The 27,622-nt window shown below is 43.0% G+C and overlaps 1 protein-coding gene across 2 annotated transcripts in view; it reads left to right on the plus strand.

Annotated features, from left to right (window-relative positions):
- The window catches only part of ANKRD11 (ankyrin repeat domain 11), a 1,034,395-nt gene that overhangs the window by 53,353 nt on the left and 953,420 nt on the right, over positions 1-27,622 (plus strand). For both annotated transcript variants that reach the window (XM_044081841.1, XM_044081842.1), the window contains exon 2: positions 21,803-21,935. In XM_044081841.1, the coding sequence (XP_043937776.1) occupies positions 21,803-21,935 (133 nt within the window). The remainder of the gene's footprint in view (positions 1-21,802; positions 21,936-27,622) is intronic.

Below are 27,622 nucleotides of genomic sequence, written 5' to 3' on the forward strand. Positions count from 1 at the left end.
TGTGGATCTTCGAACATCTACATTTATGGTAGGTACAAAACTGTACTTCATTCAGTGAGACTGAGATCTATACAGCTTTGAGTAGGTACTTGGCACTTTCTTTAATTACTTTCTATAGAAGCGAAATGCAAAGGGTGTCCTTAGTTCTAGGTGTATAGGGGGGAGGTGGGTATTTTTGAAGTGCCCAGAAGCAGGAGTATTTATCTACTGTTAAGACTAAAAGGTAAATCCCTGTTTTATGCCTTTCTGGGGGAGGGAGGGATATCAGGAAGTAAAGATCCTACAGGGATAACTGGAGATAGGTGTTCGGTAGAGCTGGTGGAGTTCAGCTAGAAGTAAAGATACAGTTTTTTAAAGCCTTGTGTTCTGCTGCCCTCTAGTGGCATATATAGGGAATTACACTAATTCATTAAGCTAGATAGGAGGTAAGGTAGAGAAGAATAAAAAAGAGGGGATGAACGGCCTCTGAGTAGGTCTGCAGGTGTGCTGGCCCTTGCAAATAGGTTTACCTAAAGCACTCACTAATATATAGTTAAACCTGTAAAAATGTAGGATATCACCTACACTGTGAGGCTGAGCAAAGCATTTCTAGGTAGTCCACGTAAGGGTTACAGGCTGGGTTTTCTTTTCAGTTCAGTAGGGATATCTTTTATGTTGCTATGTTGTTGATAGGGGGCAGCCTGTGTCACAGCACTAGGCTTATAAGGGACCGCACACCACGCGGAGGACCAAGGAGTTGTTCTGCTAGGGAGAAGGGATTTAAAAATCTATATATGTATATATGGTGCAGCGGTATCGTTGTCACCTCTCAGCAAGAGGTTCTCCCGTTCGATTCTCTGCTTGAGCGCCTTCTGTTTCTAGTTTGCATGTCCTCCCTGCGGTCGACTGGTGTTCGAAAGACATGCGTGAATGGGCGTGCCTTCATTTAAGGTTAGGTGTCGAGCTGGCACCTCAGCACTGTAAAGAGCTGGCACCTCGGCACTGTAAAAATCTACTACCAATCATTAGCGGACCGGAGTTCTGCTGTGGCGACCCCTAACCGGGAAAAGCCGAAAGAAGAAGAACAACAACAAACCTTTGTTTAATGCTGTAGTCGGCGACAAAACTTTCCCTGAACAAGACTTTCTATACCCTCTGTTGTCCTGAACCTTACAGCAAAGGTTAAAGAACACTGTTTTATTTGGGTATTTATACTCAACTGGGATTCTGTTTGGACAAGGCCAAGGATATCTGAAATTCAGAACAACTGTTTGTGTCCTTTTCAAAAGGCTAGCAAGGGAAGCCTGCAAATAGATTTTTTTCCAACTGGTTTGCTGTTATTATCTGTTGCAGTTCTGCCTTTGTGAAAACAAGTGCATGGGTACATAAAATCTCACTTAAAGCTGCAGCAGCCAACACAATATTTCTCAAAGGGGTCAACACTCGTTTACTTGTGAAACAACTACTTGGGCCTCAGTCTACATTTTCCTCAAAAAATTATAACCTAGAGGTTGTATCTAGCTCCATGGCGGGGTTTGCTTCTGCTGTCCACTGGTCACAAGGGCACGATGGGGACTGCTGCAGAGAAGGCACACTATGAACACAGGAAAGTTTTCTTAAGAACTTGGCATAGTTGTAGGTATTGGGGTACATTTACTGTTGCCTTCCACCAACTTCTTTTTTTACCGTTCTTGAGCATCCAGGGGTTGTGTTGGTTGCCCTGTTCTACCTTGCCCCCCCAACCCACCTTCGCTGTCACCTTCTTACCAGGTCTAATCATATTTTTAACCTGTGTTTAGGGCCTAATGATTGGGCCTTGTCTCAAGATCCCCCGTCTGCTGCTGTTCTTGGACCGTCTGTGCTCTAGTGCCTGGAACACGTTCCTTTCCAGGACAAGAAAGCTCCAAAGTTTGTGTCCATCAGCTGCCCTCTGATGAGATTAATTCACTGACATCTTTGTTGGGAGATTGTCTGCTGAGGCTATCTTGGGGAAGGTACTGGGCAGAATATCCCATTGATGAAGACTGCAACAGCAAATGTACTTAGTTATTGTAAGATCACGGTGTTAACTGCTGCAGTCCTTACTGGGATATCTCCCTGCAAGTAGGTTGACTGGTTGGCCACTCCAAGGCTTTTGATTCTTTCCAATGCCGTGCAGGGATGCCAGTGGTATAATAGGATAGTAGGCTGACACAATCTTCAGATCTTTCTTGCTGTTAAATTTCACTTCCTGTAAATTGCTGCCAGAGTTGTTGATGTCTGCTTCTAGTAGCCAGATAATTTATCCCCAAGGGATTTTCTTGTCTATTTTAGAAATGTTTGTTTGTAAATGGTTGATGGTGACTATTATTCCGAATCTAGTCCTGGTGGTTATGATTACAAAAAGCATCTGTAAAGCCAGATTCCCTTCCTACTGCTTCCAGTTAGCCCAACCGCTTTTACAGAGTTTTTGATACCTATAAATTCTTACATAAAAATCCTATAGCTGCTATATCTGTTCAGGTTTTGTCCAGGATCCTTTTTTCTCAGTGAGAGGGAGAGTAGGATACTCAACAGATTTGGAAAAGGTTTAGAACTGGGCTACAGTCTCTGAGCCTTCAGCTGCCAGACCCACATGCTTATCTTTAAGCAGTCCCTGCTGTAGAAGGTGAGGGCTAAGGCAGAGACAGGGTCTTGGATGTGGACATGAAACAGGAGATGCTTTAGCTAGGATGACCTCACTGCTCAGCTGACAAGGCGTTACCAAGAAATGTGGATATGATGCAGTCAAGTATATCTTGCAAGACAGAAGTTCCAGGGTGTGCGTTTGTCAGGTATGTCTAGTTGAGGAATTGATTTATACAAGATCATGTAGAGAGAAAGCTCTTTAACATGCCTCCAGACAAGGAGCTCCTCTTTGGACCCCACGCAGAAGGTGTTTTTAAAAGGACTGGGGGCAGACCCTTGCGTTTCGTAGGCAGCTTTTTCAAACTCGAGCAGTGAGTATAGTAGAAATTTACGACCCTTGTAACCTAAACAAGACCAAGTTAAGTCTGGAAATGGGAGACTATTTGAAAATTCAGGAAAAAAAATGTCAAACAAAACCTGAAGAGAAGTTTGGGCATCAATAGGACTCTGATTTTAACAGGCTTAGCCCTCAGTGAGTCAGGTTGTCCCCTCCCTCCCTCTCCATCTGTAAGTCTACCCCAACCCAGCATAACCTGTTCTCATTCCTTCCTCCCTCAGAGTGTATAGGATGCACAGCATTCTTTGTTCAAAACTGGAACACTTATGTTGGACAGATGGGTCCTAAAATTATCCAGCAAGGTTACTGTTTACAGTTCAAAAATCTTCAAAGTGCAGATTGATTCACCCTGTTCCAAAAGACCAGATTGTCTTGATTCCTCCCTTGCTGAAAGACTTGCAAGGAGGGTGGGTCCATAGAAAGAGTAATCACAGGAGAAGAGGGTGCACAGGCTCTTATAAGGACTGTTCTTTCTGCCAAGAAAAGAAGCAACATGGAGGCTGTTTCAGGACTTGAACATGCTTCTCATTGTTCCAAAGTTCAAAATGCTAACCTTTTTCCCTCTGCTGTTACCCTCAAGCTGTCATGGCTACATTGGTATTGAAGGATATTTACTTGCATGTCTCCATTTCAGAGGATTGCAGAAAGTTCCTCAGATTTGCAGTGGGGGAGGGAGGAACACTACCAGCTCATCTGAGTCTTTAGCAGGTACCTGCTTTAAGTAGTATCCCACAAGCAGAAGTATGTCTCCATTTGGTTATGGCAGTGCAGTGTGGCATATGGCACAGTTTGAAAATGATCCTGCATTATCTCTGGTATCTGCATGAGTTTTGAAAACTATGCTACATGACTTTCTTTGCTTAGCACTGAGAAAAATGGTAGGCATATTTTCTTATGTTTTGACAGCTAAAATTATCCACATGTTATTGCTGCAATGACTTTGTATAGAATACATTTTTATTTAAGTTTTGTTGTTGCCCCTTTTTTGAGAGGTGGGGAGGCTTCAATGGTTAACACACATGACCTAATATTCTGAATATTAAAACATGTTAGCACATTATTGGATAGCGGTCAGTACATGAAATGAACACACAAAACATAGTGATATAATAAGACCATTTGGATTTTTGCCTTCTTCAGAAGTGTTTGCACTTTTGTGGGAGGCAAAATGTTTCCATTTTGCTTTATTTATATACTTTCTGTATTGTTTTAGTTTTTCTTTGACGTCTGGATTTGAAGAAACTGTGCTCAGTAATGATTGATGTTCTTTGTGTGTCACTGTTGCAGTCATCGCACTTGGGTTATCTGCCTGCAGGTAGCCCGCAGTTGGCTCGAATACCAGTGTCTTTGGATTTCTGCTTCAGATGCTGTCGCCTCATCCATGACGTCAGGTCGTCAAGGGTATAAAACATGCAGCTGACGCCATTACATCAGCTTTTCTTGCCGCGCGGGAGCCGGAAGCAGAAGCAGTTTGCAAGTGCCGGTTGGCCGCTACCTGAAATTTTCGTTCAAGTTTCAAACCTGAAGTCTTCTAAAGCTAAGTACCCCGTTGAGGATCCTTTTTTCTTGCTCTAACCAATGTCAGAAAAAGTTAACAATTGTCTTGCCTGTGGAAAGCAAATACCTCAGAGATTTTCATTCTTACTGCATCACCTGTTTAGGCCCAGACCACGACGTCCCTCGCTGTTGGTTTTGTGCCTTGTTCAACACCCGAACTATTTGTCGTCTGGCTATTTGTGTGTCTAAATTGTTTCGCTGTCATTCTCCGTATTCCGAAATGGCTTCGGTAAGCCATCTGACTACCGATCTTCAGAAAAAAACGCAAAGATAAAGAAAGAGACAGACCACATAGGTCCAAAACTGCTGCTGACGCTTCTGTTAAGCTAGTCGCCAGTCCGCCTATACTCAGACGCTTTCGCAGCCCCTGCTACCTGCTTCTGCAGATTCACAGGCCTCTACTGAGACCCATTTGGAGTCCGGTATGCTGCGAGATGCTTCTTTGACTATGGAACCTGCAGATGTCTCTACCTTGGATGGGTCCAGAGCTGCTGTGCAGGCTTCTGAGGGTGTATTCAGACCTTCCGATGTTCATATCAAACTGACTACTTCATCAATGACTAAATCTACCGAATTTCTCAAGTCCAGAGTTCGCACTATGCCTAGGAAACTAACAACCAAAGCACATTCTCACGCTCCCATGCCACAGAAACAAATATTTAGAATGGCTGAAGACCTTATTACTTTAATTAGGGGAACCCAGCGTCTTCCCCCTCTAAAAGACAAAGAATTGATTTTCCTTCTGATTCTTCAGACCATGAGTCTGATGACTCTGACCTCTGTGATTACCAGGACATACCCTTATCTACCTATGAGGACTCAGATGCAAAGGATTCAATTCCCTCAGCCTCCCCGCCAGAGGACCTTTCTTTCAGTGAAACCTTGCATACCCTAAGAGCATTTCCGCTGGGATTGTCAGGACTACCCACAGTCCAAAAAGAGACTCAGGGAATTTTTAGACTTGCCTCAGCATAGGCCTCTAGCTATTCCCCCTGTTCTGGATATTGTAGATGATGTCTTCATGGAATCCAGCCTTACCCCTGATGCTTTGCCACCTGCTCCTAGAAAGCCTGACAGATACTATAGAGTACCTGGCTCTCACAAATTTTGTCTTTAAAATCCCACTGTGGATCCAGAGACCATTTCCCAAGGACCTAAAGGTATTAAGGCTTCTACAGCCAAAAAACGTACCCCTTCAGACAAGAATTCTAGGGATCTAGACAGATGGGGTAAGGAGGTTTATATGTCTGCAACTCTTGCCATCAGGGCTTTAAATTGCCAGTTTCACATGTTGAAGTACCGGCAGCATATTATTGATCTAATTAAACAAAAAATTTTGTTGATTCCTGATTGTACTAGAAAACTTACTGCTACAGAGTTCCCAGTAAGTGTCCGTTCACTACAGTACTGATGTTAGTTGATCAACGAATCCAACACTCACTTCCATAGTGATGAAAAATATTTATTTTAAAAACTAATGAAAACAGCAAAAAGATCTAAACTGAATCACCAAAAGTTAAGCGCTTTCACCCATAAAATGGGCTTCCTCAGAACAACCAGTACATTCCTCAGACGCCTTAAATAACATTTTTGGCGCCAAAATTTGTTTAAACTTTTAAAGCCATACTTCCCATTATACCAGCTGTCATACTTTCCTTATACATTCATTACCCTAAATGTACAAATGATATTATTAAAGCAATCAACTTTTGACTTAAAATAAAATTTTTAGTATATCGGAACTGTACTCAAAATTAACAACTTCCAGCTCTTTTGAAGCTTGTCCGATCATTAAAAAATATATGCTCAGTGCTGTTAAAACCATTAAACATTTCAAACATGTCATCACTTGCATACAAAATACATAAAAAATGACATAAAAAATAATATAAGTTAAAATAACATGAGAGATGCCATATATTCATCTCTTGTACTATATTCAATGTTCTATTCCTGAATTCCTGCGCTTCTCATAGCAGGGCAACTCGGTGTAATACAATTGTCCTTTGTAAATTTTTTTTTTAAAAATGTCCTTATAAAATCAACCCCAACCTACAGTGTAATGTTCTGAATTGTTTGTATTATGGTCCCGCCGAATAATACTGTAATAAATTACATAAACTCTTAATCGGCTGACCAGACCGAACTCCAAACACCAAAGTGAAAAAGGGGGTATAATGATTCACAGATACTAATATGATATGAATGCTGTAACTCTTTCCTTAATATAATGATGCTCAGTAACACCCCAGAATGGAACCCAAGATGTCAAGGGCTCGGTCACATAATCATGGCTTATGCAAATCAAAAATCCTCTTTACACTAAAAATAGCAGAAACATTGCAAAGAGATGTATTGAGATGTGCAACAAAATATATATATATATATATATATATATATATATATATATGTGTGTAAAAATACATACAAAAAATATAAGACACGGTTGCACGAAGTGTACAGGGGAGTTTTACCCCTGCTGCTGCAACCATGGCAACCATAAAATGGTGTCAGTCCAAATAACCTACCAACTATAATGGAAGTGATATATGCATTCCCCACCGACACGTGGTGGTCATCCTGTACCCCAGGACTCCACACAACTTCCTCCTCTGCTCTATTTCTCCACAAAAATCACATCCATCTTATCTAATAATCTAAAGGTGATGGTGATGCCACATATTAATAAGATTGATTTTTTACTTTAGGGATAAAATGGGTTTGACAGAAATACTATCGTTTTAACCCAGGTGGTGTTGCATCTAAATACAACTGCCACCAAACCTCCTTAAAACTTAGAGTTTTCATATCACCGCCCCGTGGATCCTGTTGAATTGTGTCAACAATAGCAAATTTAAACCCTTTTGTATGTCCTTTCATTTCTATATGTCTATAAAGGGCGTTATTAGAATCTTCCTTTCTGATGTATATATGCTCATATGTGTCTTTTCAGTCATCTCTCTGTCTTTTTCCTGCGTAAAAACTGGTGCATTCTTTACACAATGCAATGCATACAACCGTTTTCTTATTACAATTCCCTTTAGTGAATTTCACTCTGGATTTTGTTGTATTTTGGATCACATCTTAAATTTTCACTGATTACAATTTCCACATTTGATGGTGCGATTCTCCCTTCCATTATTTTTTATTCTATTGATAGATTTTTGTTGTCCCAATAATCTTTTTATATTCATCCCCATCTTATATACTACTCCTGGTTGTTCTCCCATAATCTCTGATATAACTGGGTCACTAGTAAGTAAATACCAATACTTATAGGTGATTTTGATCAATTCTTGAGATATTGGGCAGTACAACATTATAAAGGATCTTAGATGGATGTTACTGTTTCATCTCCATACTAATATTAGATGTTCTAGAATTTGTGTTGACAGAAATCACAATCTCTGACCCTAATAGGGGCTTGTATTTCTTCCCCCATTCACTCAATACGTATTGAGTGACATTATTCATCATATCCACAGGGTAACCTCTATCACTAAACATATTTGTGATGTACTGTATTTCTTGTACTAGAATATTGTAATCAGATGTCATACGTAGTGCCCTGATGCATTGACCTTTATAGATGTTATATTTAAGCTTAGTGGGATGACAACTCCCAAATTCCAAATAATCATTGGAAAATGTGTCTTTCCTGTGAATCCTGGAATGTAGTGAACCATCCTCTTCATAGATGTAAGTATCTAAATATGCTAGTCCTTCAGTGTTATAGGAATATGTAAACTTGAGAAATTCACTACTCTGATTCAAAAACTGGATGAATTCCTCCAATCTGTCTATAGTAAAATTACTTAAAATATAAATATCATCCAGGAATCTAGAGTAATGCATGAAATTGGAAAAGTAGGTACTTGGGAATAAGATGATGTCCTTCAAGAATGCAACTGCAGTCCTGACATATGGGTTGTCCTGCCTCAGGCAGCCCTCGGTCGGCCAGATTCCAAAGTCTGGGTCCGGCGTCGGCCGATGTCGCCTCCTCCCCGACGTCAGAATGGCTGGAGTATAAAGGCATCCGCCGACGCCATCTTCAGTCTTTCTTGCCGCGCGGTGCCCGAAGCAGAAGCAGTTCGCAAGTGCCGGTCGGTCAGCTCCTGTTTTTTCAGTTACCGAAGTCATCTAAAAGCTAAGTACCCCGTTGGGGAACATTTTTTCTTGCTTCAGCCGATGTCAGAACAAATTGAAAAAGTTAATAATTGTTTGCCTTGTGGTAAACAAATACCTCATAAGGACTTCCATTCTTATTGCCTCCCTTGCCTGGGCCCAGACCACGTCTCAGCCTGTGCTTGCTTTAATAAGCGCACTCTCAGGCGCCGGGCAGAATTTGCCGAAGACTTTTTTGGCGAATCCTATGCTTACATCATGCCATCGGAACAACCGACAGCACAAACTACCAAAAAATGAAAGGGCCGGGACCGACATCCTCGGCCCGCGTCTTCCACCGATCTAATGCCTAAGCCCTCTGCGAGTGCTTCGGTCCCTTCGGAAGCGGTAATCCAACCGCTCCAGGCCGACGACACCGCGTTAACGCGTTCTTCGGTCTCGGAGACTACACCGGTGCCGGTTGTTGATTTTACTCCAGAAACCGAAGTTCTGGAACTACCCGACACCATTCCTGTGGACAAAGTTACACCTGCACGTGGGGCAGCTAGGCCGCCTGTATCTGTCCATCAAGGCCTTTGCACGCGCTAAGGCTGCCAGCCAGGCCAAGGACCATTCTAAACCTACTTCTCAGGCCCCTTCTTCTGATAGACAGATCATGTCTCTTGCTGCAGATCTAATCTCTCTTATCAGGGGGTCTCAGCATCACCCAGACAGAGGTTCTCAGCCGCCTGCAGAAAAAAGGCCTAGAACTGAGCAGGCAGACAACCTCTCTTCAGATGAAGCCTCTGGGGATTCAGAGCATTCAGATACCCAAGAAGAATCCTTCCCGGCCTATGAGGACTCTGATGCTGAGGAATCAATTCCCTCTGCCTCTCCTCCAGAGGATTTTTCTTTTGGTGAAGTCCTCCACTCCATGAGGGAACATTTTAAGTGGCAGGGTCAGGAATTTTCAGATTCTAGGAAAAGGCTACGTACCTTCCTTAAATTACCCCAGCACAGACCTTTAGCTATCCCTCCAGTTTTGGATGTCCTGGATGATGTATTCTCAGACTCCAGTGCTTCCCTGATTCTCCCCCCTGCTCCTGTCAAGCCAGACAGATATTACAGGGTCCCTGACACTCACAAGCATCTCTTTAAGGCCCACTCTGTGGATCTAGAAACTATTTCACAGGGCCCCAAAGGAGTGGCTACCTCCTCAGCCAAAAATCCACTGCCAGCTGACAGGGAAGCAAGGTCCCTGGAGAGATGGGGTTAAAAAGTTTATACCTCTTCCACCCTTGCCATGAGGTCACTTAACTGCCTTTTTCATATGTTTCAGTACCAGGATTATTTACTGGATGATTTGCAGAAAAAGCTAGCCTCTCCTGAGCCTATAGATAGAAAGGCATTGTAGGATTTGGTTCATAATACTCAGCAGGTTATCAATCATTTTCTTCAGTGTGGTTATGATGCATTGGAGGCTTCATGTAGGGCAGCTATGACAGGAGCTGTTATCCGTAGACATGCTTGGTTAAAAGAACAGCCACTGCCGGATCATGTTAAAGTAAAGCTCCTGGACGCACCTCTGGATAAACAGAAGCTTTTTGGTGCTAATGCTCAGGATGTGTTAAAGTCTATTGAGGAGAAGGCAAAATCAGTACAGACAGTAAAGGATTTCCTCCAGGTTCAGCCACCCAGATTCAGCAGGAATTGGCCTTCAAAGAATTGGTCCTTTCCAGACTCTGGCAAGTTTCAAAGGGGAAAGAACAGCCGTGCACGAGGTAGAGGGCAATACCGAGGCTCCTACAGGGGCCGCCAATGGCAACCACAAAATCAGAGAAGTGACACAGGTAGTTCACCTGCACCACAGGGACAATCACAATGACTTACCTTTCACTCCGCCTACCAAGGCTCAAAGAGAAGCACCTCTAGGCGGAAAAGTCTTTATTCTCAGAAAACTGACACATTATAACAAAGGACAATTGGATTCTGGACATAATAGACAGAGGTTACAGGTTCCACTTCCATACCTTACCAACAGGACAAGGCATGCCAAACCTGCCACAAAATCAAAGGGCAGAGGCACTCATAGAAGTCTCAAAGCTGTTACAAATAAAAGCAATAGAGAAGGTTCCTCCTCAGGAACAAGGCCAGGGATTTTATTCAAGACTGTTCCTTGTTCCAAGAAAAGAAAAACAATGGAGGCCTATATTGGACTTGTTTGTTCTAAATACTTTTCTCATGGTGCCAAAATTCAAGATGCTGACGTTACATCAACTTCTTCCCATGCTGGGCAAGGGGTCTTGGCTGGTTACTCAGGGACCTCAAGGAGGCATACCTGCATGTCCCTATCAGACACAGTTGCAGAAGATACCTCAGATTTTTTGCAGGAACAGAGCACTATCAATTCTCAGCATTGCCATTTGGCTTATCTACTGCGCCCAGAGTATTCACGAAATGCCTGGCATCAGTAGTGGCACATTGCAGATTCCAGGGGATTCAAATATACCCTTACCTGGACAACTGCCTCATACAAGCAGACAGCAAACAAACCTTGATAAAACACTTGGATTCTGTCATTCATTTGCTGCAGGCTTTGGGATACACAGTCAACATTCAAAAATCAAGACTACTGCCATCCCAAGAGATCATTTTTCTAGGAGCAAAGCTGGACACACAGCTACAAATGGCTTTCCTCACAGAGGAGAAACAAAAGCATTTAACAGATTACTTCAAAAGCCTAGCAAAACTAACCCACCTGACCGCAAGGAAGACCCTGCAGGCCCTGGGGTTCATGGCATCTTGCATTCTTCTAATCCCTCTGGCAAGACTACACATGAGAAAGCTGCAATGGTACCTAAAAAGCTTGTGGTCTCAACACAGCCACAACCTAGAAGACATAATACCACTCATACCATGCCTGCAAAGGGAATTTTTGTGGTGGGCTCAAGCAAGTCACTTAAACGAAGGCATGCCTTTCAACAAAGCTCCAACAAGTCAAACTATTACAACAGACGCCTCAGACCATGGATGGGGGGCGCACATGGACGGCAGATGCATTCAAGGGCAATGGACTCCCATGGAAATGCATCAGCACATAAATCAAAAAGAGATGTTGGCAGTGATACATGCAATAGAAGCCTTTGGAAAATCTCTTCAGCAAGGTCATCTGCTAATAAGGACAGACAACACCACTGTCATGTGGTACATAAACAAGGGGGCACTCATTCCTACCCCCTCTGCAGACTAACTGACTCTTTGGGAAAAGTCCCTGAAACTGAACATCTACTTGCAATCCCAGTTTGTTCCGGGCAAGGACAATGTTCTGTCAGACAGGTTGAGCAGAAATTTCTTAGACCCACACGAATGGATGCTACACCCACGCATTTTCTCACAAATTACAACTGCATGGGGAAGACCAGACATAGACCTCTTTGCATCTCATCTCAATCATCACCTGGAAAGGTTCTGCACAAGGATACACCATCCTCTAGCCTGGAGAATGGATGCTCTTTCCTTCAGCTGGAATGCCCTAACAATTTATGCATTTCCTCCTCTACCTTTACTCACCAAGGTGTTACTGAAGATCAAGGCAGAACAACCAAGAGGAATCTTGATAGCTCCAGACTGGACAAGGCAACACTGGTATCCACTGCTACTGAGCATAACTCACACCAAACCGTGGCCCTTGCCTCAATGGCCTCTGCTCCTGACTCAACACAATTACAGGACTGTTCATCAGAACCTGCAAACCTTGAAGCTGACAGCTTGGAGGGTTCCATGACTGTGGCCCATGACTCCCTCTCCGAAAAAGTTCAGGAAATCTTGCTGGAGGCACGCAGACCTTCCACCAGAAAAACCTATTCGGCCAAATGGAAGAGATTCATCATCTGGAATGCCAACAAGGGCCAGGATGCATCCCTGATGAACATACCTCAGATATTAGAATACTTGGCAGAAATGTTTCACAGTGGCCTCTCGTACTCTTCCATCAAAATCCACGCTTCAGCTATCTCAGCACATTACAACTGTGATCCACCTGTGTTCTCGCATCCCTTGCTAAGACAGTTTCTAAGAGGAATAAAGAATATCAAACCTCCAAGGAAACCACCAATTCCTGCATGGGACCTCAATTACGTCTTGGAAAAATTAACTCTTCCTCCTTTTGAACCAGCAGCATCTTCAGAAGTGCAATTTCTCTCTTGGAAAACGGTGTTTCTGTTGGCAGTCACTTCAGCAAGAAGAGTCTCGGAGATACAGGCCCTCATGGCAGTTCCTCCTTTTCTCATCTTTCATCAGTAAAGAGTTTCTCTTAGGACCAATCCTTCATTCATGCCTAAGGTTATATCCAGAGTGTCTCTAAACCAAGCAATTCATCTGCCTACCTTCTTTCCTAACCCTCAAAATAAAGGGGAAAAGCTGCTGCATACTGTAGACATTCACAGACAACTACGCTACTACTTGGACAGAACAAAGATCACCAGGAAGTCTGACCAACTGTTTGTAGCCTATGCTGCTGGAGCGCAAGGAAAAGCAGTCACCAAACAAACTATTTCAAAATGGATTGGACACTGCATCAGATTCTGTTACTCTTTCCATGGAAAAAGTGTGCCAGCTAATATTAGACCGCACTCCACCAGAGCTATGGCCACATCCACAGCTTTTCTAAGAGGAGTGGCTACAAAAGATATTCTAGAGGCTGCTACATGGAGCTCCATGCATACATTTACCAAACACTACAACCTGCCATTATACTCCAGATCCCAAGCAGGCTTTGCTTCGGCAGTCCTGCAGGGCCTTCTAGCTACACCATCTCTTACTTAGTCCTACCACCCCCAGCTTGGCTATGGTATTCAACCCATATGTCAGGACTGCAGTTGCATTCTTGAAGGACATAGTACAGTTTTGTACCTACCATAAATGTAGATGTCCGATAGATATGCAACTGCAGTCAGGTTTTCCCTCCCTCCTACCCCTCTGTTTTTCCTTTGGGTCCTTTGTCCCCTTACCTATCTGCTGGGGTTCTATGTCATGGTGTATCTATTTATTACTGTTGTGCATGTCTGTTTTTTTCTGTTTATCCATTCACAAAATTTAGCCTTCCTTGGAGGGCACCTGGCATCTGGGGCAAGAAACACTGAAGAAGATGGCGTCGGCGGATGCCTTTATACTCCAGCCGTTCTGACGTCGGGGAGGAGGCGACATCGGCCGACGCCGGACCCAGACTTTGGAATCTGGCTGACCGAGGGCTGCCTGAGGCAGGACAACCCATATGTCAGGACTGCAGTTGCATATCTATCGGACATCTACATTTATGGTAGGTACAAAACTGTACTTTATCTTCCCAGTCTAACATGACCATGTTTGCGAATATAGGGGCACATGCTGCACCCATAGCCACTCCCTTGGTCTGTCGGAAGTACTCCCCTTCAGAAAAGATGAAATTATTATCCTGTACCAAGCTCATGCATTCCATGATCAAACACACTTCATTCCACTCAATACCAGAATGTTTGCTGACACTATTACAAAATGCCTCAAGCCCTTCTATTTTTGGGATACATCCTTTCTTCCATTAATGAATTGGAAATTCCCACAGGAATTCCCAAGAATCCTTGACCATATGTGGAATCTTATATATATGTTTGTTTCACGTCTATATATTTACCTATAGGGAATGTCTTGGACTGACTACCCGAAATTATAGGTCTAAAGGGAGGGTCTCTCAAATTTTTATGTATTTTAAGGATACCCACCAAGGTGGCTAATCTCGGATGTCTGACTGTCATAAAATTATAAATTTCTTTGGTCATCCTTCCATCAATATAAATTTCCTCCAGGTAAGAATCTATTCTCTGATAAGCTATGTTTATTTCATTAAGTGAAATAGCTTCATAGTTACCTGTGAAATGTAAAATATCGTACATCCTTTTGTTATATTCCATGTTGTCATATATAACACATCCACCACCCTTATCAGGTTTCATAATCCTAATATTAGGGTCTGATTGAAGCTCAAAGTATCCTTTTCTATCAAAATTAAATTACTATTATACCTATATTGTTCCCGATATAGATTGTATATCTTCCGAGTCACTATTTTTTCATACATTTCAACTTGTGGATGACTGGGGGGAACAAACAAACTCTTGACTAAATTCAGTATTTCTATGTTCTTTGTCAAAATTGTATAAATTAGGTCTATCCTTAAACATAATTCCCAGGTTCATTTTCCTAGTGAATTTTTTTAATTCGCATAAGCTGTCAACCAAATCAAACTTAGGGCTGGGTATATATTTCATCCCTTTAGCCAAAACATTAGTGTTCTTTATGTATTTCTAAATTGGAATATTTATCGATGTTAAACCCATTCAATGTGTATGTCCTATTCTCCACTTTGATTTTCTCATCTTCCTTACAACTATTTGTGTTATATGGTCCTACCATCTCCTGCTGTTGTCCCATCCCTTTTCCCTTGTCTGGGCTTTTTGATAATAATTGTTTACATATGGCTGACCCTGTTGTTTCTGTCCCCTCCAAAAATGTGAATCATTGTTATTCTGTTCTCTCTCATACATTCCATTCTGATATCTTTCATCTTGGCTAATAGGTTTTGTTGTTTTCCAACTCATTTTTTCTTTGTGCCAAATATATGCCAGCCCTTTCTTATATTGTTCAACATCCCTATATATCTTTTTATTTTTGGTAGTACAAATAGTTTGCATCCATTGTTCAGCTGCATTAAATTGTTTATTATAAAGTCTGTCTCATTCAGGGAACAATAAATCATTAGTTATTTTAACATTTAAATTTTCAGTCTCCTGAATCAACTTGCTTAACTTCTCATCATTGTGTTTCATTAATAATTGCATAAAACTAGTACCACACTCATCAAAAAATTGATTAAATTCAAATTTGAAATTTTCAGGCAGGTCTATACCCATTGGTATTTTGAAAAATCTTAGACCTTTGGGTACAATTTTCATTTCTGTGCATTTCCTTAAATAAGCATTATCAGTTTTTAAACCATTGATACTCTTAAGATTCTTCCCCATGGAATAAATCTTTTCCTTTAGAGTACCCCTTGTATTTAACTTAATATTGTCAACAGAACGTTGGTTAATCTTATCAAAATCACAATCCATGTTTAAAAAATAATTGAATTGTGTCTCTTTAGAGTTGTGAACTCTTTCTGTTGATACAGGATGTTGGTTAAAAGATGCTACAGTACCTTTTGAATGTTCTACAGTTCTACCAACCACGTTGGAATATGTCTTGGTCGGTAACACTCTCTTGGGTTTGCTACCAACCCTGTTGGCCTCATCATCGATGTCATAAATAGAGAAATCTGTGCTCAGTAATGATTGATGTTCTTTGTGTGTCACTGTTGCAGTCATCGCACTTGGGTTATCTGCCTGCAGGTAGGCCGCAGTCGGCCTGAATTCCAGTGTCTTGGGATTTCTGCTTCGGATGCTGTCGCCTCATCCATGACGTCAGGTCGTCAAGGGTATAAAACATGCAGCCGACACCATTACATCAGCTTTTCTTGCCGCGCAGGAGCCCGAAGCAGAAGCAGTTTGCAAGTGCTGGTTGGCAGCTACCTGAAATTTTCGTTTTTCGAGTTTCAAACCTGAAGTCTTCTAAAGCCAAGTACCCCGTTGAGGATCCTTTTTTCTTGCTCTAATCAGTGTCAGAAAAAGTTAACAGTTGTCTTGCCTGTGGAAAGCAAATACCTCAGAGATTTTCATTCTTACTGCATCACCTGTTTAGGCCTAGACCATGACGTCCCTCGCTGTTGGTTTTGTGCCTTGTTCAACACCCGAACTATTCGTCGTCTGGCTATTTGTGTGTCTAAATTCTTTCGTTGTCATTCTCCGTATTCCGAAATGGCTTCGGTATGCCATCTGACTACCGATCTTCAGAAAAAAATGCAAAGATAGAGAGAGACAGACCATATAGGTCCAAAACTGCTGTTAAGCTAGTCGCCAGTCCGCCTGTACTCAGGCACTTTCGCAGCCCCTGTTACCTGCTTCTGCAGATTCACAGGCCTCTACTGAGCCCCGTTTGGACTCCGGTATGCTGCGAGATGCTTCTTTGACTATGGAACCTGCAGATGTCTCTACCTTGAATGGGTCCGGAGCCGCTGTGCAGGCTTCTGAGGGTGTATTCAGACCTTCCGATGTTCATATCAAACAGACTACTTTGTCAATGACTAAATCTACTGAATTCCTCAGGTCCAGAGTTCGCACTGTGCCTAGGAAACTAACAACCAAAGTGCATTCTCAAGCTCCCATGCCACAGAAGCAAATGTTTAGAATGGCTGAAGACCTTATTACTTTAATTAGGGGAACCCAGCCTTCCCCCTCTAAAAGACAAAGAATTGATTTTCCTTCTGATTCTTCAGACCATGAGTCTGATGACTCTGACCTCTGTGATTACCAGGACATACCCTTATCTACCTATGAGGACTCCATTGCAGAGGATTCAATTCCCTCAGCCTCCCTGCTAGAAGACCTTTCTTTCAGTGAAACCTTGCATACCCTAAGAGAGCATTTCCGCTGGTAATGCCAGGACTACCCACAGTCCAAAAAAGAGACTCGGGGAATTTTTAGACTTGCCTCAGCATAGGCCTCTAGCTATTCCCCCTGTTCTGGATATTGTAGATGTCTTCATGGAATCCAGCCTTACCCCTGATACTTTGCCACCAGCTCCTAGAAAGCTTGACAGGTACTACAGAGTACCTGACTCTCTCAAATTTTGTCTTTAAAATCCCACTGCGGATCCAGAGACCATTTCCCAAGGACCTAAAGGTATTAAGGCTTCTACAGCCAAAAACCCTACCCCTTCGGACAAGGATTCTAGGGCTCTAGACAGATGGGGTAAGAAGGTTTATATGTCTGCAACTCTTGCCATCAGGGCTTTAAATTGCCAGTTTCACATGTTGAAGTACCGGCAGCATATTATTGATCTAATTAAACAAAAAATGTTGTTGATTCCTGATTGTGCAGAAAATAAGGACTTACAAGACTTAATGCATTCTGCAAACCAAGTTGGTAAACATACTTTGCAGTGTGGTGTTGATGCCTTAGAACCTTCTTGCAGGGCTGCTGTCACTGGTTCTGTTCCAAGAAGGCATGCTTGGTGGAGGAAAAAGCTAAATTCATGCAAACTGTTAGATTGCTTACAGGTACAGCCACCTAGATTCAGTAGGTATTGGCCTTCAAAAATATGATATTTTCCAGTCCCTTCCAGACTTGCTTAGCCCAAACCCCCAACAGACCACAAGACTACAGTCTCAGGTATGCACAGAGCTAAACAATGGAGTGCTCCCTCCTCAAAAACTGGGAGTGGTAAGCCACCCCCTAGAGAAAAAGTTCACAATGACTTGTCCTTAATCCTTCTCAGCCATGCCCAAGTACTTGCACCCCTAGGAGGAAAACTCGCCCTGCATGCAAAAAACTGGGAGTATATTACCCAGGACAGATGGGTCTTAATCATTGTATCCCACAGATACAGATTCTGTTTCCACTCTCTGCCAACCCCACGCGGATTCCCAGGCCTTCCTCCAAACCAGTGGACAGAGGCCTAAAAGTACTTTCTCTTCTCAGTATCAGGGCTATTCAACCTTTGCCAACAGAGCAAAGGGGACAGGGTTTCTTCTCCAGGATGTTCCTGGTGCCCAGGAAAGAGAACTCTTGGCATCCTCTTCTGGATCTGTTATCCCTAAACACCTTCCTGGTCTTACCAAAATTCAAAATGCTTACACTCCAGCAGCTCCTTCCTATGCTAGCCAAGGACTCCTGGCTAGTCACCCTAGACTTAAAAGAAGCTCATCTGCACATCCCCATAAGGGAATCTTGCAGGAAATATCTACGTTTCAGGGCAGGTGCTATGCACTATCAGTTCTCTGCACTTCCCTTTGGAAGTGCAGGCAGAGAAATATTCAAATTTACCCATACTTGGACAATTGCCTGATTCAGGCGGACAGTCAGGAATTGCTACTTCAGCACCTGATGTTTGTAAAGAGACTCCTAACTTCTTTGGGGTATACCTTCAACAAAATGAAATCACATCTGGTACCCAGCCAAAAGATTGTATTCCTGGTAGCATGCTTGAACACAACTTCCCAGATAGCATTCCTCACTCCAGAAAAGCAGATTTATTTGACAACTTATTTAAAATTACTGGCCACCCAAACCCAGCTATCTGCAAGAAAAATACTGCAAGCCCTAGAGTTCATGGCCTTATGTATTCTGTTGATTCCATATGCAAGACTGCATATGAGGAAACTTCAGTGGTACTTAAAACGTCTCTGGTGTCAACATTCCCAGGACCTGGAAACAGTGATTCCTGTCATTCCTTGCCTAAGGACAGAGTTTCTTTGGTGGGCAGAGGCTTGCAACCACAATATGGGGCTCCCTTTCTCACAACCCAACGCTGTCCAAACTCTGACAAGAGATGCATCAGACTATGCATGGGGGCTCACATGGCAAATAAATGCATTCAAAGCATATGGAGCCCAGGACAAATTCACCTGCATATCAGTCAAAAAGAAATGTTAGCTGTACAGAATGCACTGACAGCCTTCTAATACCTCATCATGCCAGGACAACTCCTGATAGACAACACCACAGTTGTGTGGTACATAAACAAGCAGGGAGGAATTCACTCCTATCCACTCTGCAAGTTAGCCATGTCTCTGTGGAGCACGGCCTTAAGCAACCAAGTGCACACGCAAGCTCAATTCCTGCCAGGCAAGCAAAATTCACTGGCAGACGACTTAAGCAAAAATTTAATGGACCCACATGAGTGGAAACTGGAACCAAACTCATTCAAACTTCTAATACACAGGTGGGTGACACCAGAGGTGGACATCTTTGCGTCTCCCCCCCCCCCCACCCAAAACCATCAACTAAACAAATTTTGCACCAGAATTCCCCATAGCTTGGAAAGTGGATGCCCTATCCTTCGCATGGGAAAACCTCTCAATCTATGCCTTTCCCCCTCTGCACCTCCTTCCAAAAGTACTCCTCAAGATCAAACAGGACAGCCAAGGACAATCCTTATTGCACCAGACTGGCCACGCCAGCACTGGTACCCACTCCTACGCAGTCTGACAGCAGTGCCACCCTGGCATCTACATCAGACCCCCCTCTCTGCTGTCCCAGCAGGAGGGACAGATTTTGCATCCTCAGCTCCAAACCTTGAACCTGGCAGCCTGGCTTATTCCCCTGAATGCATCACCAGCAACCCTCAGCAAACAGGTGCTGGATGTTATCCTTGAGGCCAGGAGGCCCAGTACTAGGAAATCCTATTCAGAAAAGTGGAATAGATACTGTTCTTGGAGCCAGTCTCAAGGGAATGGCACAGCCGTGCCCTCCTTGCCTCAAATCCTAGATTACCTAGCAGAGCTGCTCCGCAAAGGCCTATCCTTTCCATCAATTGATTCATGCCTCTGCCATTTCTGCTTATTACAATACTGAGCGCACCCCTCTTCTATCACCCTCTGATCAAACAGTTCCTGAGAGGAGCTAACAATTTAAGACCCCCAAGGAGATCTCCCACTCCTGCCTGGGGACCTTAACTTTGTACTAGAGAAGCTCACATTTCCCTCTTTTGAGCCTGCTGCTACAGCAGAGTTAAAATTCCTCTCTTTGAAAACAGCCTTACTGCTAGCCATCACTTCAGCAAGAAGAGTGTCTTAGTTGCAGGCCCTTATGGCTATGGAACCCTTCATTATCTTCCATGCGGACAGGGTTTCCCTCAGGACTAACCCACCTTTTATGCCCGAGGTGATGTCCAGTGTGGCTTTAAACCTATCCATTTGCCAACCTTTTTTCCTAATACTCGGAATAAAGGTGAAAGGATCCTTTACTCCTTGGATGTGCACAGACAGCTCGGGTTCTGCCTTGACAGGACTAAACCTTTCAGAAAATCTTACCAGCTGCTAGTCAGCTTTGCTACAGGGGCAGAGGGCAAGGCCGTTTAGAAACAAACCATTTCTAAATGGATAGCACACTGCATCCATTTCTGCTACAAACACCATGGAAAACTTACCCCACAGGGGATCAGGCCTCATTCCACTAGGGCTACCTGAACCTCTACAGCTTTTCTCATGGGAGTCCCTACCAGGGACATCCTGGAAGCTGCAACCTGGAGTTCTGTACACACCTTCACCAAGCATTACCACTTGCCTATCTTTTCTAAATCCAGAGCTGGATTTGCCACATCAGTCTTGCAAGGTCTGCTAGCTAGCCCTACTACTGCTTGACTGCCTCCACCCATCCTCGGCTTTGGGAATCAACCCAAGTGTGATGACTGCAACAGTGAAACACGAAGAACATAGTACAGTTGTGTACACTTGCCATAAATGTAGATGTTCGAGTGTATTCACTGTTGCAGTCCTGGTTACCCTCCCTCCAGCCTCCTATCTTTCTATACTTTCTACCTATCCTCTTTTTTGCCCTTTCATGGTATTTACTTTTTACTGGTGGTGTTCCACACCATTTGATTACTTCCTATTTTGGGGGCTCCTGGGGCAAGAAAAACTGATGTAATGATGTCAGCTGCATGTTTATACCCCTGACAACCTGACGTCATGGATGAGGCGACAGCATCCGATGCAGAAATCCCAAAATTCTGGTATTCGGGCCTACTGAGGGCTACCTGCAGGCAGATAACCCAAGTCTGATGACTGCAACAGTGAATACACTCTAACATCTACATTTATGGTAAGTGTACACGACTGTACTGTGTTGAATGGGGCAGGGTCAAAGTCCGAGTCATGTTGCTGATGTGGCATTCCCCTTGTGCTTAGGTTGTTCCATGAAAAATTGATTAGTTGTGATTGATGGACAGAATGAACCCTACCCATTAAGATCCTTCAAGGAGAGGGTCCTCTTGTAAGTCATCTAATAAACTTGAGAATGCATCTGTTGAGTACATTGAGTCACATAGATGAGTTAAACAGCTCTGTCACTTGGAAGTAATAAACAGTAACTTTTTTGTGCATTTGTTGATGTCTGCTAGTCGTGCATTTCTCAGCTCAGCACAGTATCTATTCTTCTAACTGCATAGGGACTTACTGACTCACTCAGTGCTTCATTAAAGCAAGAGTAATGGTTCATCAGACTTGTAACATAATTTCTCGTTTTGTAGGATAAAATTTCTGGTAGCAAGACGCCCAAGTTAGATCGAACTGATGGAGGGAAGGAAATGAAAGATAAGCCTTCAAAAAGGAAGCTGCCATTCAGTGTTGGAGCAAATGGAGATCAAAGGGACTCTGATACAGGTATGTTAATCTTTGACCTTAAAGGAAAGCTGCAGCACACAGATTAGTTGCTGTGTGCTCATTTTTCTACAGGTTTTAGGAAGTCGTCGTAGCTCCCATGGATTTCGTTTGTTTACTTGGGTAGTGCACTGATCACAGTAGACCATTTATAGGCACAACCCAGCTGAAGGAATTCTCCAAAAATAAAACAGCAGTAATTCACAAACATAGAGAAGTTGCATAAGGTGCAGAAGCCTGCAGACGACTGAACACTGAGCAAATATTAAGAGTAGAAAATAGATATGAATTAATTTTAGTAGCAGATGGGGGGGGGGGGGTCAGCAGGTGAGAATAGGTTGAAGTAGAAATAATGTTGGGGGTGTGATTTAAGTGATGTTCCCAGTTGAAAAGCACTTGCATTCATATGTTTAATGTCGATGTCTTGAGTTGTGCTCTGAAAGTGGGTAAAGAGAACGTTTCTTTCAGTTGAGGGGGAGGGATTGCCAGAGATTGGAGCAAGAATGGAGTAGTGGTTGGTACAGTGCAGTTTGCATTGTGTGTGTGAGAGTTGGGGAGGTCTGGAGTTAGAGGGTTAACTGGGAAAGGTTGTGAAGGTTGTAGGGAGGCTGGTTTTATTATGGAGTTTGGTAGCAAGAAGTGGGAGGTTACTTGGTTGAAGTAGTTTGAAAAGAAGTGACCTCAGAAGCAGATCAGCTCTGTAAGTGACTGGGAGCCTTCTGGCTTTCAAGGTGGTAAAGTGCCATGGTATTCCTGAGAAGAAGTTTTCAATAGAGTGTGGAGTGGATGATTTTTTTTAAAAGGTTGTGGCTGTGAATACAGATCATGTATTCAAGTTGACCAAGGAGAGGACTCCCTTGCTTATTGTGGTTCTAACTGGCCTGGAGAGAAAGCAAGATATTTCCAGGAACAGAATACAATAATTTATCCTTTTCCTGGTGATCTCAAGGTGGTTATGAAAGTTGAGTTAACCATATATGTTTAAAGGGTCTATATTATATGAACAAATGTTCATAATTTCGAATGCTCTAAAAAGTGAAAATGCCAGACCTCGAAGTGCTTCTTGTGGGATCGCAGTACAGTGAAGGTCGGAATATTTGCCCTTTCCTCACTGTAGTGCGATCACGGAGTTGGTATATATTTAGCGGAGGGGGGGTGCGCGCAGCCCCCCACAATAACAAGTTTGAGGTCCAGCATTTTCGCTCTTTAGAGCATTCAATATTAAAGGTCGTAATGTGGTTATTTTTATTGGGGTACCATTGAGATCTACAGTGTTGAGGGTTTTAGTTTTTTTTCCAACCTTTGAGGTATTTTCACTTTGGTAATGCTTTTGATTGCATAATAATTGGTTCAGTATTTCATGGCATTCCTGTGTTGCTATTTTGGGATTATGAGGTTCCAAATATCATACTTTTTGTTTTGGAGAAGGTTTAAGAGTAGCTTATGGTTATTTATCCAGCAGTTAAGGGAGTGAAGGTCAGATTGAAGCTTGGATCTGATGTTGGTAATCTTCATTCATTCCTTACTGATGGGTGTCGGTTCCGCCCTCTGAACAGTCAGCCTTATAACAAGCTTATGCCAGCCAAAAAACAATCTAGCTAAGCTTTACCCATAGTGCCCCTCTTCCTGTTATCCCAGATCTCGTTTTCTGCATAGATATCAAGATGTGTCAAGCCAGCTGTCAGCTAAGTACTTATTCTAAAACCTTTTTTCTACAGATTTTCTCTTTTTACTTTGATAATTCCCTTCCTCTAGTAGTCTCTAAATTTTACCCCTTAAGTGTTTTCTCCTGCTTTCCTTACCAACTTGGTAATCTCAACTACCATCGTTGGTACAGGCCTTCCCTCTCTTTACCTTCTTTTCCCTTACCTCTTGAGGTAATCTTATTACCATTGTTGGTATCCCTTCCCTTTTTTTATTTAAAGAAAAAAAAAAGCTCCTCTGTTTTTCTTGTATAGAGTTTGTAAGTTGAATTGTTTTTTGTTTGTGACAGATATTTGCGATCAGTTGTTTCCACCATGTCTGAAAAGAAAGGGACAACAGGTTTGAAGCAATGCAACCAGTGTGGTTACAAAATGCTTAACTAGGACACTCATTTGTCTTGTGTCTATTGCGTGGGTGTTCTGCAACTCTCTATTCAACCGCCTTGCTAAATTTGTAAAGGGTTTAGTTCTCGTACCCTAAACGAGAGAAAGAACAAACTAATTATAAAACGCCTTCTAAGAACTTTTTTTCAGAGGCTATTTCTGTGTCAGAGGGCTCACCCCCTCCTGTGAAAGAGCGTAAGAAAAGAAGTCACCGAGTCCCTTCTTCACCTCATTCTAGTGACAAAATAATCTACTGAACCAAAACAGGAAAATATCTAAATTGGCACCAAAACTTCGGCTCTGGGCCTCAACTGCTGTCTATGCTGCCGACCTTGGTTCCAAGACCATGATCATCTACTTTGGTGCTGTCTTCAGTGACACTGCCTCTGGCAGCAGCCACTGTACCAGTGGTGCCCACTGCACCAACCGTGGCTTCAACTAGTGCTTCAGCCCCATCCTGTTCAGCACCAACAATAGTACATCCAACACCGGTCACCGCCTCCCTCCCTATACATCTTACTGGTTCTGAGACCACTGTACCGATAGGAGAAACTGTACCTTGGGACCCGATACTCCCCTATGGCAGATCCATTCTTTGGGCAGCAATATAGCCCTTTTTTGGAATGGCTTGATCCTCCATCGGGGATATCTATCCGATCCTCCTGGAGCCTCTCGGAACTGGACGTGGTGCGACTTGTAGATCAGCTGCTGATGACCAGAGAGATTTCTGCACCTTCCAGGACTCCCCTCCCAACCAGAGTTGGGAGTTTTTCTCCACGGACTCCTGCGTATTCTCCTCCTTTGACCTCTTTGCAGGTATTGAAGCACCTGGCACCGACACCTATTCATATTCCCACTTCTTCAGCTCCGACAACATGGTTGTGGTCTGGTACATCAACAAATAAGAGGGGACCAAGTCCTACCCATTGTGTCGAGGCCATGAGAATTTGGCAATGGGCAATAGCTTCCAACCGCTTTCTGATAGCAACACACATTCCCGGGAATTCCAACTTGATTGTAGACAAACTGAGCAGATATATCCTCCTGCCTTACGAGTGGTCCCTCAATTCAGCCGTAGCAGCGAAGATCTTCAGCCACTGGGGCCAGCCTTGTTGCGACCTAATTGCCTCTCCAGCAAATCACAAATACAGCAGCTACTTTGCCCTAATTCCCCTGCCGGAGGAGTCTACAAGGGACGCTCTAAATACATGATCGGCCCATGGGACTTCTGTATGATTTCCTTTTCCTTCCTCTGATCCCACAGTTTCTAAAGGCCCTTCGGCTAAGAAACAGAATAATCCTTATTGCACCCTACTAGCCCCGACAGATCTAGTTTCCCTTCCTTTGGGCTCACCTAGTATGCAGCCATGAATTCTGGATCCAGCTCCAGAATTAATCACACCTACAGGGATTGATTCACCCAAACATATCCAGTCTCAAGCTGATAGCTTGGTTTATCCATTTCCAGTAATTGCCAGGCAAAATAGCCTTACCTCCCCAGTACGTATCATTCTTCTGGCTTCACATAAACCATTCACCAGGAAAATGTATCTTAAGTGGAAGAGTTTCCTTATTTGGTCCTGACAGAGAGAATTAGACCCTTGTTCAGCTCCTGTTAGTGTGGTTTTGGATTATTGGTCAGGTCTTCTTCATTCAGGACCAGCAGGCTCCACTATTCGAATGCATTTAACGGCTATTTCAAACTTCCATAATGGATTCCAAGACTCATCGTTAATCACCCATCATCTCTGTAAAACTTTCTTGAAAGTGAACTTGCATATCAGACCACCCTTCAAAGAACCGACCAAACCTTGGAGTTTAATACTAGTACTGCAATCTCTGACACGATCCCCCTTTTGAACCTGCTGCCACTTGCAATATAAACTTCTTATCCTGGAAATCCCTATTTTTAGTAGCTCCTCAGCAGTACCTCAGCAAGATGCATATCCGAACTTCAGGACTTGTGCATAAGGCACCCTTTTGTGGTCTTTCATAAGGACAGAGTATCACTCCAGACTAACCCTTCCTTCCCACCCAAAATTATTTCAGAATTAGCAATTAACCAGACCGTTGACCTATCGGTCCTTTTTCCAAACTGCTCAAATAAAGGAGAATACTGCCTTCATTTGCTGGATGTACATAGACAATTACAATTTTATCTTGACATAACTAAATCAGTACGTAAATCAGACCAGTTGTTTGTTTACTATTCAGGTCCTAAATTTGTAAACTCTTTCTGAAGTGACTCTAAGTGGTTGAGAAATTGTATATGCTTTGTCTAGCAATATAATAAAATTTCTGTAACGAGCAAGGTCGAAGCACACTCCAGATCAATGGCGACATCTGTAACCTTTCATTCAAAGGCTTCACTGGATGATATCTGCGCAGCTGCAACTTGGGCTACCTCTCATACCTTTATCACTCACTACAAATTGGATTTGGTCTCCAGGGGGGAGAGCATTATTTGGTTCAGTGTTACTCAGGAACATCCTTCCATAAGGGCTTCGCAGGACATAAATTATCTAGGGACTCTGTCCCATCAGTAAGGAATGAATGAAGATTAACAACATCAGGTAAAAAAGTTATGTTCTTACCATAATGTTCCATCTGTGTTGTTCATCGTCATTCATTCATTACGTCCCACCCTCCTTCCCCCTCCAAGGGGCTCGTGGAGGTCCGGGTTTGGTCCAAATCCTGCAATAAGGAGACCTATTCAGAAAAAGACTCTGCTTTATTTATTACAGGCAAACTCGATCTGAGGTAACAGGGAGAGGGGCACTGTGGGTAAAAGCTTAGCTTAAGAGTTTTTTGGCTGACGTGAGCTTGTTACAATGGCTGGCTCGATTCCAAGGATGGAACAGACACCCGTCAGTAATGATTGAATGAAGATCAACAACACAGATGGAACGTTATGGTAAGAACATAACTACTTTTTTGTTTGGATACAGCTTTCCCCAGAGCCCTGGGGTGAAAGGATACAAACAATTGGTTGGAATTTCTGATGTCCTTAGTCTTATCCAGATAGAATCTGATTTGTCTGTGAACATCAAGGGAATGGAGAGCTCTCCCACTGTCATTCTGAGGGAAGGAAAGAAAGTGGGTGAATGAATAGATTGGTTAAGGGGATAGTTCATTGACCACTTCAGGCATGAAGGAGAGAGGTCTGTACGAAGAGATACCCTATCCTTATGAAAAATGAGGGAAGGTGGGTTAGCCATGAGTGCTTGTAACTCTGAGACTCTTCTGGCCGAAGTTAGGGCCACAAGAAGCACTGTTTTCCAAATGCACAGCTTTAAAGTGGTTGATGCTGCAGGTACAGATGGAGCAGTAGTGAGTTTTTCCATAAGGAAATTCAAATCCTAAGGAGGAGGGATGGGTTTTCCTGGTGGTCTGATGTGAAGGACCCCTTTGAGAAAAAGCTTCACCTTTAATGTAGATAGTAATGGTGGATTGAGAGGTAAGCAAGCTGAGATAGCTGACAAATGGACTTTTCACCAACAAGTATGAAAGTTCAGATTTTAGGAGCTCACACACATAAGACAAGACTAGAGTTATATCTATCTGAAAGTGGTCTAGTTGTCTGTGAAGACACCAAGTGGAGTA

The sequence above is a fragment of the Protopterus annectens genome, chromosome 8.part1, assembly GCF_019279795.1.
Source record: "Protopterus annectens isolate FY-2018-M chromosome 8.part1, PAN1.0, whole genome shotgun sequence".
NCBI lineage: Eukaryota > Metazoa > Chordata > Ceratodontiformes > Protopteridae > Protopterus > Protopterus annectens.